Genomic DNA, 16,258 nt, shown 5'->3' on the forward strand with positions numbered 1-16,258 from the left:
GTATCCTTCCCTGCCCCCCCCCCCGCCCCGCAAACTCTAGCAACCACGGGCCTTTCCACTCTGTCCATGGTTTTCTTTTCCTTTTCCAGAATGTCACTTAGGTAGAATCATAGGGAAGCTTTTTCACTTAGTATTGGCTTTTCACTTAGTATTATACATTAAAAGTTCCACTATATCTTTTAATAGCCTGACACCTCCTCTTTTTTTCAGTGCTGAGTAGTATTCCATTGCCTGGCATTTCCCTTTGTTTGAATGGCATTTTTTGCTGTTCCTCATATTTGAAAATGCAACTGACTTTTGAATATATATTTTTAAATCTCACTAAGCTTTATATCTTCTTTTCCAATTATGTTTTATTTCTTTTTTGTACCTTAGCACATTAGAGTGTGTAGTACAATGCTGAATTGCATTTGACTTGACCAGTCTCTGATTTTAAAGGGATTTTTATAAAATTCCAGCTATGAATATTGTGTGCTCTATTTTTATAGATTTCCTTACTTGATAAAGTTGCCTTCTTTTCCTGGTTTGCTAAGTGTATGTTTTTTAACCATTATTGTGATTGAGTTTCATTAACCATTTTTTATAGACTGAGAAAATGGTTTCTCTCCATTTGTTAGTGATGACTGAACATTTAATTTTATCTTTGCTTTACTGCTAATAAATCTATCCCTTACCCCTGGCGCAAATCCAACTTGATTATGGTGTATCATTTCTTAGGAATAAATTTGTGCTAGTATTTTATATTTCACTATTTTCTTGAGTAAAGTTGACTTGCATTTTTTCTTTAAAAAAATTTTTTTTAATGTTTACTTATGACAGAGAGAGAGAGAGACAGAGCATGAGCACGGGAGGGGTAGAGAGAGAGAGAGAGAGGGAGACAGAGAATCCGAAGCAGGCTTCAAGCTCCGAGCTGTCAGCAGAGAGCCCGACGCAGGGCTCAAACTCGCAGACCACCAGACCATGACCTGAGCCGAAGTCGGACGCTCAACTGAGTGGACTGAGCCACCCAGGCGCCCCTGACTTGCATTTTTTCTTTCTCATACTACGCTTGTCTGAGTTTTAGTATTAAATTGGTCTGTAACAGTGAGTTGAGGAACGTTTCCTCATATTCTCTTGGAAGAGTCTATGCAGTAGAATGAGGCTGAAAAGCCTTCTGAGCTTCCCGCCTCCTTTCCATTTCCAAGTGTTGTGAAACCAACATACAGTATGACATCTCCCCATGTGCTGGTTTCTTCCACTTTTCTGTGCCTTGTTCTTGGTGTTTTATCTTCCTCCACTTTCCCTCTGTACCAATTAGGAGTTAAAAACACCAATGGCGGGGAGCTTGGGTGGCTCAGTCGGTTAAACGTCCGACTTTGACTCAGGTCAGGAGCTCGTGGTCCGTGAGTTCGAGCCCTGCGTCGGGCTCTGGGCTGACGGCTCAGAGCCTGGAGCCTGTTTCGGATTCTGTGTCTCCCTCTCTCTCTGACCCTCCCCCGTTCATGCTCTGTCTCTCTCTGTCCCAAAAATAAATAAACGTTAAAAAAAAATTAAAAAAATAAAAACACCAATGGCTTTTAACTCGTACTATAAAACTTTTACCAGATATAAATTAAATTAGAAATTTAAATATTTACTTAGTATCAAAATGCCCCTCCTGAATACAAGGACCTGGGAATACTTTAATTTTGATCTCCTTTCGCAACTGACTTGCCAGTGTTGCCCAATATTTTATCTCTTAACTGACCCAAATGGGACATTTGTTTACTAGTCTTGTGTCATCTTTAGGAACAACAAAGGCTCATTAAATTTGATTTGAAGTCTTTTTAAGTCAATAAATTTTACTTTAAGGAATTTCACATGTGATTCCTCCTACTACCAATCGCCTTAGTTCCTCCAAGGTCTGTCATAATCTTCAAGGTAGCCCTTTTTATTATTTTATTATTTTTTTTTAGAGAGAGGGACAGGGAGTGAGCACGAGCAGAGGGGACACCGAGAAAGAGGAAGAGGACCCCAAGCATGCTCCACACTCACCGCAGACCCTGACCCAGGGCTCAATCTCATGATCCTGAGATCATGACCTGAGCCGAAACCAAGAGTCAGATGCTTAACCAACTCTGCCACCCAGGCGCCCCAAGGTAGCCCTTTTTAAAAACAACTTTGGCTCAACCCACAGTTGTCATGGTCAGTCTTTCAGTTGGACTTCTTTGATCTCCACTTGAATATGGACATATGTCACAAAGTCCCCACCAGTAATCTTTGGAATCCAATTTCTTCAAGCAATTGGCTGTAGGGCCCTAGAAGTTAAATCCTAGAAAGTTCATTGATTTTTATTTGTTCAAGTGATGTAAAATATAGTATTCCTTAATTGTTTCTAATATTGAAAAGTCTTGTTCCATCCACTTTGAACTCATGAGCCTACAAGAAATGGTACAGGTCTCACCGTCACCCCTGCAATACACTTGTGATGGGAGCATAACCTGTGCCTCAATGTAGCCACACTAACAATCTGTGGACGCCACAAACAACAATGCCCGTTCTCATCTAGGATGAGGCTTGGAGGGAATAAAGTCTTGACTAGATTCACCAAGTGTTGACTAGATTCAAGTGTTAAGGCTTAAAATTAAGGTTAACCGATTATATGAATTAACAGTGTTTGCAAATCCCACAGAGACTGTGGGGCTTTATGGAAAGAGAATGAAGAGGTACATTTCCCTACGTTCAAGGGCACATTAATCCCTTTCATAATGCAGATCTTCATCATCTTCGTTTTTAGATTTCGGTAAAAACCATCCAGTGTTCTACCTCTAATCCAACCTCCGTGCTGCAGCCTAAGTGATTTTTTGCAAAGTGCTATTTCAAACTGCTGACCCCTAACAAAGGCCCAAACCCTTAGCATGGTTTACAATCAGGCCCCTTGCTTTTTCGAGTCTCCCAAACTACAAACTTCATTCAAACTCCGTCCAGTTACAGGATGATATTGTTGTCCTAGTCTGTCACACTGGGGCTCCATGAGGGATGTTATTTCTTACTCATCCTAAGACTTTTTAGGTCACTAAGAAGGCTTTCTGGACTCCCTCAGGCAGAAAGGTACTCACCTTCTCTCCTTAATAGTTATTTGAAATCTTATTTATTTTGAGAGAGAGAGAGACAGAGAAGGAGCACAAGTGGGGGAAGGGCAGAGAAGAGAGAGAGAAAATCTCAAGCAGGCGCAGAGCCTGACACGGGGCTCAAACTCACGAACTGTGAGATCTTGGTCTGAGCCCAAATCAAGAGTCAATGCCTAACCCACTGAGCCACCCCGGCGCCCCTCTCCTATGTATTTTCAAAGCACTTGGTAGTACAAGTACCCTCGTATTGGTATTAAATGCGTGGTTCAAATTTACCATTTACTCGCTGTTGGACTTACACCTTGTCTTATTTATCTGGTTAATGAAGTTGCTAGTACTTCCTTCAGAGGGTTATGAGATACATAAACCCAGACCCCAGTCATTATTACAAGTGCTCCAGAAATGTTCTCTCCATTTTTTAATTTTTTTTTTTTTCAACGTTTATTTATTTTGGGGACAGAGAGAGACAGAGCATGAACGGGGGAGGGGCAGAGAGAGAGGGAGACACAGAATCGGAAACAGGCTCCAGGCTCTGAGCCATCAGCCCAGAGCCTGACGCGGGGCTCGAACTCATGGACCGCGAGATCGTGACCTGGCTGAAGTCGGACGCTTAACCGACTGCGCCACCCAGGCGCCCCGTCTCCATTTTTATATAAACCTTGAAGTGCCTGATATGCACAAGAGGCCAGGAATGCATCTGAAAGATGAACAGGACAGAGCTCCTTTGCTGTGAGAATAGGGGCTCGTTGGATGGTAAACTAAACCTGGCAGCAGGAAGCACTATAGAGCGATTACTCATTCAGTAAATTTTTTTGGGTGGTCAACATATAAAAAAAATATAATCTTTAAAAATTTTTATAAGTGTAAACTTAGAACAAATGACAACTTCCAGCAACTGGCATCGGAGTAACTATGCAGTTACGTTCTTTGTTTGCAGATAATTTAAGGCATCAATAGCTTGTTTCTAGTGTTGGTTATATAGAACTTTCACGTAAGATACCATTTAAAGGACTGAGCAATCAGTAGTCTATGCGGAGTTTCAACTGAATTTGGATAAAATTATGCTCTATGTATTAGCGTATATGAACAATTAAAAAGCCTGTCAAAGCACTTAATAAAACACTTATAAAATATTTGTCATATCCATAAAGTTTATTTTAAAAAATTGTTAAAAACTAACCATACAGGAATATTTATTAATATACTTAAAAAGTTTGTTCCCCGTGTTGAAGGAAAATACATTAGCAACATCTTCCAGACACCATCTTTATAAAAGTAAAACTTCTAGATGCTGAAATGTACTACAGTAGATTCTATAGTTTACACTTTTAAGATTGAAAATCATTCTCCCTACTACCCCCCACCCCCGCCCCCCCGAATGTGGCAGTTCTTCCCGTTAATGAATGACATTCACTCACATTCGATGCTACCACAGACCCTTAGAGCACACACTTCATGTTTACTAACAGAGCAAGTCTTCTCTATTGGTTGTCGCATCAGACTTTTGGAGAAGCGTTGGACTTGAAGTACAAATAGAAATACTATGTCCCGTGATTGTAAACATTCACCAAGAGCTTCCGGAGTACAATGAGTAATAGAGGTGGCCCTATGGTCAGTCAAATGTCCCTCACTCGCTCGGATACTGCTGAGATTAAGAAATAAGTGTCGAAGGCCAATCATCACAAGCCTTACTTGCGTTTCTGTAAGAAAGTAGTTCTGGATACATTTTTAGTCGAAAACACCTGAAAGTCATTCTAAAGACTATATTAAGCACCATTTTCACTTACCTGAAATATATTAAGTTAAATTCAGCAGTAAATGTTTGCGCATAAATGTCAGAAGTTAGAAATAACGGTGGGTTTCAAGTTCCCTTCTGTGGCTACATACGGAGTACTGCGTTCCAAAGATGCTAACGGGAACCACTCATGCATTCCAAGGGCAGTAATGCCCCCAGGGCCAAATGCAACCCATGAGTCTGAGGCACAACTATTACTTCTGTCAGTGGATGCTATACAAGCAGATTTAAGGCTGTATTCGGCTATAAAGAGTTCAATCTCCTCTTTAGTATTCTTCCCACACAGATCACATACATGACTCAAAATTTCATAGGGTGGGAGATGAAAAGTCCCCGAACACCTTTTTAATACTACTCTCCGTACAGTTCGTCATCAGCATATTTACATAGGGGAGTGTTCATACTTAAAACCATTAAAAAATGCAACCGTCATTGTTTTAAACTCTTATCCCAATTTCCCCAAGATTATCCTCATTCTCATTTTCTGAGAATGTCAGCCAACCTCGCATTAGTCAGATTGTTCACTGCAGTCCTTAGGCATATCCGATGTCGCTCCGGAGGAGAATACAAATGAAAATATATTCACTGCCACCCACTTTGGGACAAGCCTGGTTGTAAAGAGAATGGTGTTCCTGGTGTCGAAGGATAACTAGGAAATCCATCTGGCTGAGCTGAATAGCTTTCCAGAGCCGAAGCTGAATGGACCTGATAGAAAGAAGGTGCAGGTTAGCAAGTGCCAAATTCATTCAAGTCTGTACTTGCTTTTGCTTACACCCCACCACAGAGATTTAGAATGGGAAAGAACAAAAAAACAACAAAACAAAACAAAACAAAACACTGGGGCAAGATTAAGTCTGCTTATTCTCCCGAAATTTTTAATAAACGTTCAAAATACTGCAGATGCTGGAGGCAATGGGAGATACCACTGAAAGACTTCATATTCTTTCCAAAAAGTCAGTAAGTTTTCTAGAGAAAATATGCTTTAATGGTCCATTATTTCAGCTTAAATTATAAAAGACCAGCTCAAATTTAACGGACACATATGAAGATTCCATTTGTAAGCTCTAAACTAAGATCTGAAAGTCTCAAAGCGGGAAAAGAATTCATACAGACGAATAGACCCCAGCACCTTTGTTACTCTCCTGAAGGAGGACGAGGATAATCTGCACATTTGGGGAGATTAATCATAAGTCTGCAAAAATTCTGCTACGAGCCATTTTGTGGCCAACGTTGGGCTACCATTATTGCACAGCCAGGTCACCACTACAGAAGCCACCTCCGGGTCTTGCCATTGAACTCCCGGTGGACCCTGCCTGCTTACCTGCTGTAACAAGGCAGACTGTGCAGCTGCATTATGCTGTAATTCCTGCAAGGATGACTGGGAAGGATTCTGGGAGAACCCGGGGATACCTGGGAGGGACAGCAGGCCTGGGAAAACAGAACTGCCTGCAGCTTGAAGGCCAGATGACAGGCTAAAACAATAGACAGAAGAATAGGTCAAAATGCGGCGAAGACAAAAGCTATTGCTTCTATATCTGTCAAATACCACCTTAAGACGTAAAACGAACTTTAAATTTCTCTGTTGGAAGGAACCCTAAAAGTCAGCCACTCACTGATAGCAAATGTACTTTCTCGTACACAGTATGTTATTCTGAATTCAGGAAGTCTGTGTTTTGCATAGAATACTTCCCGCTGGTTTATAATGACGACACATGACAAACACTACAACTGCCTGCGCGGGCGTTAATATTGCACACGCTGCTCTCAACGTGGCTGCAGAGCTCCCCGTGCCCTGGGTACTGAAGCTCCGGCCCGGAAAAACCAGACTGCGGCGGCAGCGAACAATGAGATTTTGCTCGGAAGACTCTAAACCACAAGGTGGGCCAAGAACGACCGCAGCCTCCCCACGCACGAGCCACGTACCCGGCCTGGGCAACGAGAGCAGAGTTGAAATTGGAGCTAAACGCTGAGGCGAATCCCGGGAGGACGGGAGCCGGGGACGGGGTCGTGGCAGCGACGGGCAGCGGGGCGACGGCGGCCACCGTGGACGGCGCCTGCAGCCCCGGGAACGAGGGGAGCGCGGGGGCGACGCTGGGGGTGTTGGAGACGGAGAAGCCGGGGTACGAGGGGTTTGAGGCCGGCAGAGGTCCCTGCGTGACCGAGAAGAGGGAGGGGACGGCGGTGGACAGGTTAAGGGGGAAAGGGGCCGCCGAGGCCGGCGCCGAGGCCGCAAGCCCCGGGAGCACGGCTGCGGTGGAGCTGGCGGCGGGCACGGGCGTGGACGTGACCGCCGCAGACGAGGTGGCTAGTAACGACCCTGGAAGAGACACGGAGGGGTTGAGAGACGGGTTGCCAGTTAGAGGGAAATTACTGGTCAGAGACGTGAACGGAGGAAGAGCCGTGAACACCGGAGTGATGGGCGCGGAGGAAGCGTGCGGCGGCAGGGCGATGGACGAGAGCGGGTTGGACACGTTCAGGGGGGCGGGCAAGCTGGGGAGGCCCGACAGAGCGGGGTTAAGGCAAGTAGACAGAGTGATGGGCACCGACGCGGACGTGTACGCGCGGCCCAGCGCCCCCAAACCTAAAGTGCCGTGGGGGGGATTCGCCGAGTGAGACGGGCCTTTGAAGGCCGAGGGAGTGGGGCTCGTGGGCTCGGTTTTGATCATGACAGGGAGGGTGGTGACGGCGGGGGCGGACGCGCCGTGCAGCTCCGAGTTACCCGGGTGGGGGCCCTGCAAGAGCGGAGCCGACGAGCCCCCGCTGACCGGCACGGAGGCGGGACACGACGCTGGCGTCACCAGGGGAGAATGTGCGGGCAAAGTAGATGGCGTGGAGGCCGAGTTGGCCACGGTAGCCGGCGGGCCCGGGAACATGGCCAACCCGGGGGTGGACGACCTCTGCGCGGCGGGCACGGCCGAGGGGGCGTAGCACTTGCTGGGGCCTGGAGCGGGGGAGTCAGGGTTCGGGTGAGTCAGAGAAGACAGTGAAGCCAGCCCACTCGTAACAGCAGAGGACAGAGCGGATGAGTTGATTAAACTGGTGTCATTTGAGGTCAGAAAGCCTTTTAAAGCAGACAGAAGAGGACTGTTTGCACCGAGGGGACAAGCCACGCTGGGGGCAGAGCCGCCGGCAAGTACAGGAGGGGCAGGTTTGGACACGCCTTGGGAGGTGGGTGTTAAGGGCAAGGGGAGGCCCGCAAACACTGAGGACAGAGAGGCGGAATTCGGGTTGTTGGTAGAAGCAGCGGTAGAGGTGGCAGCAAAGGGGAGGCCGGGGAAAGGGGCAGACGTAGAAGCGAAGGTTTCGCTGGAAGCAGGAGCGGCCCGAGGTGCGGACGTGGCCTGAGGGGTTGGGACGGAAGGTGCAGGGGGACCCGGCAGGGGAACCAGGCCAGAGAAAACGGACGGGACGGGAGCCGCAGTTGTGCTGTGGACGGAAGTAACGGGCGCCGCAGGCAAGGAAGGGGTTCGGATGACTGTCGGATTTGGCGTTGCTGGCTGAGGCGTATGGACGGCCGCGGAGACCTGCCCCGGGAACACAGGGAGGACAGTATTCGGCATGTTCATCCCAGAAACGGTAGCAGCTGCCAGTGCTGACGGATGATTTACTGCTTTGACTGGGGATGCGGTGGGGACTGGAGTTGCAGCCGGTGTTGAAGGGTTGGAACCATGAGGAGAGAAGAGTTGACTTCCTGGGGTAGAGAATGCTATGGAGGGAAGAAAGAGGCAAGAATCTGTCACCATGCTGAAGTGTCATACTGTAACCCAAGAGAAATAGCAAAATGTCTGTAACATTTAACAAACACAAAGAAAACCAGTGACAGGTGTAAGGGGCTATTCTGGCACCCACGTTGCTTGACTCTACGACCCTGATCTGCACTGCGGAGCCTCCGTTAGAGCTAGCTGTCTTCTATCTAGACTCTGCTCAGAAGAGCCCTCCGATGCACACGGAGAAAGCCTTGAGAAATTAGCAAATTCTCTTTTCACATTTTCCCAATTTTTAAAAATTAAAAATTTATTTTGTGGTTAGTGTTGGTGTACTGACTTTACCTTTCATTCTTTCAAACCACTTACCTAGAGTAATAACAAGCCATTGCCCCTCTTAGGAGCTTTTGGGACATCACTTTCCTTGTAGGCCTTCCAGGATTCATGCCTATTTCTCCAGTATTATGGCCACTCGGTGAGTTGAACTTGATATTCCAGTTTATAACCTATACAGCTTTTTCTCCCAAGCATTTTCTCATACTGCCTCCTCTCCTCCTCTACTCAATCTCAACCTCTAATATTTGCTTTGTCCTAGGAGCTCCCTTAGGGGCGAAAGCCGTATCTAATTCATCTTTAGAGCCTTAGCACCTGGCGCTGTGCATGGCATCTAATAAATGTTTGCCACACTAGATATATCACCATTACCTCAACTATAGTTACCAGACCCATCCAAGGACTTACTCTGAAGAACTGTACTATAATTGGCTCTCACATTTTAATTCTGATAAACTCTACGAATAATTACTGTAAGTATTTTGGGGGATGATCTGTGCTTTCTCTCTGAATCAATTTAGTGACAATGTTAGCCTTTGATGATCTTGTTAGTGTCAAGTGGAAAGCATGACTTAGGTTGCTGAAGTCCTAATGACAACTATCGTCTGCTGCCACGCTCATATCGAAGTCTGTTTCAGTTATATGCAGAGAATGTTCCTTTTGCAGTGATAATCAACTGAAAGATATTTTCATGGGCTAAGATTCAAGTTTTTAAGTTTATGCATAATAAAGACTCTTACATAAAAAAGTTGACATGGTCAATGAAGTAATGTACTATACGAATCATAGTGGGGAAGGGACCATAGGAAAAGAATGGAAGAAAATAACATACACATAATCCATTCGTACTAAGAGACGGCCAAAAGATGCTATACTGGGCTGAACAAATTTACAGTAGTTTCAAAAAGAGGGCCGCCTGGGTGGCTCAGTTACTTAAGTGTCCGACTCTTGATTTCAGCTCAGGTCATGACCTCATGGTTTGGTGAGTTCGAGACCCACATGGGGCTCCATGCTGACAGCACAGAGCCTGCTTTGGATTCTCTCTCTCCCTCTCTCTCCGCCCCTACACCACTCACGCTCTCTCTCTCAAAAATAAACTTTTTTTTAAAAAAAGGAAAAATGGCAGAATTGACAAACAGTAGTATGTAAACACATACACTTCAAACCAAGAGGCCTGTACCATATTCATGTCATTGCCAGTAATTTCATTTCAAGAAAAGAAAGCCTAGCTATTTTAAATTTAGAGAACATATGAAAAATGGATTTGTACTTTTGTTGGCATTTGTTTCATGAGCAGAAGCTCAAGGAATATATACCTAGTTTTGTACTAAATAATGTACTAAAAATTTATTTAGGTCAACATCGGTTGGGAAATATTTGAGAATTCACTATTTTATACAATGACATGCTGAGGACCATGCAGTTAATGACAGATCATAAGATAAGACCAAACTGTCCCACAGCATTCTTTATAGCAGCCTCCAAAAGACTGGAGATCTTTTTATATAACAGAGCAAAAGTCATGCACTGTTGATCGTAGTGCCTACAGTTAAAATGTGACAAAAACAACAACAAATCGAAAAAACTCCAAAAATATACCATGATAAATACTACTTTCCTGTCACGTAATTTGGGTGTCAACCATAAAACAGTAGATACTGTGCCAAGTACTTTATGTCTGTCATTTCATTTGTCTTCACATAACCCTCTGAGATAGGTACTAAAAACCCCATCTTACAGACAGGCAATCTGCAGCTTGGTGTGGTTAAAGCAATTTGTTAGAAGATCATATAGCTATTAAGTAGTTTTCAAAGGGAATTAAGGTTCAGGGCACCTGGGTGGCTCAGTCGGTTGGGTGTCCGACTCTTATCTTGGCTCAGGTCATGATCTCACGGTTCATGAGTTCAAGCCCCGTGCCCAGGATCTGCACAACAGCATGGAGCCTGTCTGGGATTCTCTCTCCCTCTCTCTCTGCCCCTCACCCACTCCCATGGACACATGCGTGCCCTCTCCCTCTCAAAATAAGTTAGTAAACTTAAAAAGATAGGGAATAAAGTTTCAGTTATGCAAGCTAATAAATAAATTCCAGAAATCTGTTGTATGACACTATGCCTACAGTTAACAATGCTGTACTGTGTACTAAAAAATTTAAGAGGGTAGATCTCTTTGAGATCTTATCATAATAATAATTTTAAAAGGGTCATGCAGCTATTAAGTGATAGAACCAAAATTTGAACCCCAGACCCACATCCTTAACCACTATCCTAGTTTATCTTTTCGTTTCTTGATATTATTCAAAAGGCAAGTAAAATCTTAATTTCATGCTAACATTCACAACATAGGAAATCAAGGTATGCTATTCCTAACGTTGGTTCTTATGCCTCTTAACTCCCTTCAAAAATAGATTAGTGAAGCTGAACATTAAGGCTCAAGTTTCCTTAACCTCCATTTCATCGAAGGTAAATGACATGGTCACAAAGCTAGGCAGCACCAGAGCCAGGATAAGAAAACGATGTCCTGACATCTCATGTTTTCCAGTCCATTATGCTACCTCCTTTAGAAGCCACAGCTAAAAAGCCCTGTTTAGGCACCCTGCTCAGGGGCGAGAACTCTCCCACAGAGGCTCCTAACTATGCCCTATGATGATTAGATTCATGTGCTGCTTTGCTACACAAGAACCGAGCCCAAGTTTTGTCTCCTACCAGAGGGCTCGCCTCTCCTTCCTGACCACAAAGATCCTCATCCAGAGGAAGAAGAAAATGTTGTGGCTCTACTGCCCCCTGCAGGCATCGTGCTGGCGACATTTTCCATCTTCCTTTTTCAATTCCGCTTTCTGCTTTGGCAACCCTTACTTTTTGTTCTACGCTAAACTACGCTACCCCTAATACTTATGAAAATAATGAAATCTGAAATGAGTACTTAAAATAGCTCTTGGAAAACAGGGTTTTTATCAAAAACCTTATGTGTTTCTATCAAAACAAAAATGAGGTTTCTAATATTACATAATGTAAAGTGAATGTGGAACGTAATGCCACATAGCACTCCCATTATATTGCAAGTTTTTCACATAAGACACAAGGGCATATGGTTAATTTTAAACCCAGTTAATATGTACGTTTCCTTGTGTATATAATGTACCACTATCAAGCAACTTTTAGCGAGTATTGATTAAATTCGTTAAGTAGGAACTTTCCCCAAAGCATAGATTCCAGATACATTCAATTCAAACTGTTGTCAGTGGGTAACGGAGCAGAAAACCGGGACAGACTTCAGCTATGTCTGGAGCAAATTTGGGACTTACTTTGATTCTGTGTAGGTTTTGACTGACTGGAAAGGTCTTCATTTTCTATATGAAAATAAATAAATAAAAAGGTTGATTTCAAGTTTTATTCAAGTTAATCACCACCATAATAACCAGAGATTGGCATCAAAAAAAGAGAAGCTCAGGATGTGGATGCATTCTATGTTAGGAAAAACAACTTAGAGACGCTTATAGAGAGAGAAAGGAAATGGAGACAACGGTAGTAACTATAGTGAAGATTGACAGCATCATGAGCAACTGACCCCTAACCTCCGTCCCCCACCACTTCTCCTTAACTTATCGGGCTTTAAATCACCATTGATATTTTGCAGACATATTTAAAAACACCTTCCGGAAAGGTGATGGCCTGAGACTGCCACCCAGGAGCAAGTGCAGGAGGACTTAGAGGTGGGAAATGGATGCCGAGCACAGAATCCACTGCCACCTGAGGGAGCGATCTCACAGGCCGTGTGACGATCCAAGCAAACAGAAAGAAAGGGGCCCTGCTTTCCTGTTGCACTCAAAAAGGCCCTATGCTAGGAGCTGCCGAGAACCACCCTAATGGAGGTAGACTTGAAGCCTGTGACACGGACCCAAGAGCACACTCCCCCCCCCCCCGACACCCCCGGGAAAGGACCTAACTAGACCATCAGTCAAAGATTCAACGGGAAGAAAATTACCTCATAGCTTGACAGTAAATGCCCAAGAAACAAACAGTGGGACAGATACAAGGCGCAGAAGGAACCTGCAAGCTCTGACGTGGTGAGCAAAAAAAGATCATAGCTTGTCTAAGGAACCTGGTACAAATAAACAACCACAACATATGGTGTCTATCAATAAAGATTCAATGAAAGGAAAAAAATCTTTAAAAACTTGTAATGCAAACCGAGAACACATACACACACACACACACACACACACACACACACACACACATAATATGCAAGAAAATATAAGCAGGGAAGGTGAACGTTTAGATATAGAAATCTGATTCCAAATCAATAGATGTAAAGAATGGTGAAGATTAGAAATAACATTATAAAAGCTAAGTTGCTTAGTTGGGAATAAGAAACAACAACAAAATCACACTTAAAATGGTAAAAATACAACAAAAAAAGAGGATATATAAATAAATAGGTAAGAGACTTAGAAAACAAATACAGTGCAAAATAAAAGTACCAGAAGGAGAAAGAAAGAACAGATGAAAAAGCAGTAACTAATGGAATAATGAAAACAAAATTTTCCTAAGCTTTAAAGACTTGAAGTTTCATATCTAAAGGGCTTACAGAGTTCTGTGAAAGATTAATGCTAAGATCCACACCTAGACATCCTGATGAAATAAATAGCTGAACTCCAAGATCAAAGACACTTCTGAATTCGAAAGATAAGGAATATTTTCTTTGTAAGCTTACAGAAGGAGACTGAGGTTCTAATAAAGAAGAGAAAATTAACTGGAATTGGGTTTTTCATCTACAACTCTGTATATGTGCCCTTTTTAAAAAGTACTTAGAGAAATTTTCTGCTCACAGAAAAGCACAATGAGCACATCAGGACCGAGGATCAGAGAACAGAGGAAGTAGTAAGAGGCCGTTAAGTTCAGAGGCCCAGGAGGAAACACGTATGGTATTCCAACAAAACACACATATTGATGAAAAAGGAGAGTGAGAGTGAGGTCAGTGGAGCAGGGAGCAGCTTTCTTAAGTTTTTGTATACTGACAACCACTAACAATCCAAAGTAATCACTAGTGATCAAAAGTTCTAAGTTTGGGTGGGGTAAGGCGAGAGGAGCTATTAAAAATAAAACAGCAGTGTGACCAATACAAGTAAACAAAAGTAAGGGAAATGAAAAACTGGGACAAAAGATTAATAATGAATACAAAAATAAGATGGAAGGACTAAGAACAAATATGCAATTTTTATGATGACTGAAAATGCCTATTAAGCCTCATTCCCACTGGTTTAAAAATCAGAATCCAGCTATATGTAATCTATAAACCAACTAACCTACCAACAAAATAAAACCCTAAAATAAAAATCAAAAGTAAACATAAACATAAAATCAAATAACGTTATTTCTACAATATGAAGACAATACCCAATAACACCACGCAAGAAAGAACTATCTTAAAGTGTAACTCAGCTGACATTTTTTTATACCTAGAAAACTCAAGAGACTTTCAAGAAAAAAAAGTAGAATAAGTAATTAGTAATAAGCATGTACAAATGAAATATTCCATTTATAATTTTAATAAAAAATACCTTTAAAATCCCTAGAGACAAACCTAAGGCAAAGAACCTATATAAAGAAAACTGTAAAATCTTCAAAGAGATAAAATATGCCCTGGGGGAAAATCACTACCACCTGACATAAAGACAGACACAGGATTGAATAGTAAGACTTAATATCATAAAAATGTCAGATCTCTCTAAATTTATAGAACTGTATATATTATATAATTACATATTAATTATATGTATAATTAATGATATAAAATTACATAACATTAATATCTGTAACTAGAAATATATATATATATATACACACACACACGTACACATACATTCAACTGTTTTTAACTGCATAAAATGATCTTCATGTTCAGATAGAAAAAAAAAATTTCCAAATATAGTAAGAAAAATAGAAAACATAGTAAGAGAAAGCTAGCCTTACCAGATATCAGAACACACTATAAATCTGCTAATCAAATCAACATATCATCATAACATAAAATAACTAGACTGGAACAGAATAAAGAATCCAGAATTAGAACCACATGTGTATATGAAAACTCATGACAACTGCATCTTTCAAATCAATGGGGAACACAGATTAGTTAATAAATGGTGCTGGCATGACGGGCTACTCTCTGGAAAAAAATTAAGAAGACCCTCTATTTCACCCCTACATGAAAATAAATTCCAGATGCCGTAAGAGTCTTACAAGACCCGGATAACTTGGACTGCCTAGGGTTAAGAAGATCTGAAACAAGATAAAACAGTTCCAGCTTTTCTTTCCTAGCTTCTCTTTGTCTATGCAAAAATACAAAACTCTAAAGGCTAAAGGTACCATAAACAAGGGTGAGAAATAAAATGATAATTTTGGAAAAAAACTGTTTAGCAACTCTCATCGGAGTACCTGCCTGCAAACAACAGAATCACTCTAGTGATTAAAAAAGAATTTGTTAATAAATGGTATTAAGTAACTCTGGGTCTCTGAGAAGGATAGAAAAAAAAAAATTAAGTTCTATCCCTACCCTACACATATCTAGAAATAAATCGTGAGTAGATTAAAAGCTATATGTTATGAAAGAATCCCTATAAAAGTAATTAGCGAATACAGATGACATTTTCATACTGCTGGGATGGGGAAGGGTTTCCTTAGCAAGACAAAACTCAGAGGAGTCAAATAAACAATACCTAAGTGAAATATTACATTTTTGTGAAAGAACACAAATGAAAATATAGGCTAAATCCCATGTTCCCTACAGACTCAAAGGAAAATGGTGAACTGAAAGCCCAGGGGAGGTTTAAGCCCCTCTGAGCACCTTCTTACAAGCTTTTCCTCCCCACATAGGAGTGATGTGCCCAAATGGTAATACTCATTAAGTCAACTGTACTTTTCTACAGCCTCTCAAAGTTTCTTGTTCACGCGCAACTGTTCCTCGTTCCTCCGTCTCTAGCTCGCTCATGTTCGCACAGGTGGGCCAAGGCCGCTCTGGTAGAACCTGCACATCACACTCAGATCCGTCATGAGGGTGAGCTCGTTCTCCCGTTAGGACACACCACGGCAAACAACTATTCCCTCCAAGCGTACATTTGTGTCTAAGTAAGCTCTTACTTTTAACACCCCGTAACAACACGATTTTACCTGTTCCTACTGGATTAGGAGTATATGGAGGCGGAGGGGGGACACCCGGAGCTATGACGTTGGCTAATGGTACCAGACCTGCATTGTTATAAGCACCTAAAATAAAATTAGAGGAAAAAACCATAATTTAGTATCATTCTGTGGCCACGAGTTCAAACCGTATTAACA

The 16,258-nt window shown here is 42.5% G+C and overlaps 1 protein-coding gene and 1 pseudogene across 1 annotated transcript in view; both read right to left on the reverse strand.

Moving 5' to 3' along the window:
• Positions 1 to 2,404: 2,404 nt before the first annotated feature.
• LOC122496772 lies at positions 2,405 to 2,536 on the reverse strand (annotated as a pseudogene).
• A 1,686-nt stretch (positions 2,537 to 4,222) lies between these two features.
• The window catches only part of PROSER1 (proline and serine rich 1), a 28,144-nt gene continuing 16,108 nt past the window's right edge, over positions 4,223 to 16,258 (reverse strand). Inside the window, exons 9-13 of the mRNA XM_043577745.1 lie at positions 16,091 to 16,186; positions 12,223 to 12,267; positions 6,808 to 8,590; positions 6,206 to 6,356; positions 4,223 to 5,589 (exon numbers count right to left, since the gene is read on the reverse strand). Of these exons, the coding sequence (XP_043433680.1) occupies positions 5,467 to 5,589; positions 6,206 to 6,356; positions 6,808 to 8,590; positions 12,223 to 12,267; positions 16,091 to 16,186 (2,198 nt within the window). The 3' untranslated portion in view covers positions 4,223 to 5,466. The remainder of the gene's footprint in view (positions 5,590 to 6,205; positions 6,357 to 6,807; positions 8,591 to 12,222; positions 12,268 to 16,090; positions 16,187 to 16,258) is intronic.

Source organism: Prionailurus bengalensis, chromosome A1, assembly GCF_016509475.1.
Source record: "Prionailurus bengalensis isolate Pbe53 chromosome A1, Fcat_Pben_1.1_paternal_pri, whole genome shotgun sequence".
NCBI classification, from domain to species: domain Eukaryota; kingdom Metazoa; phylum Chordata; class Mammalia; order Carnivora; family Felidae; genus Prionailurus; species Prionailurus bengalensis.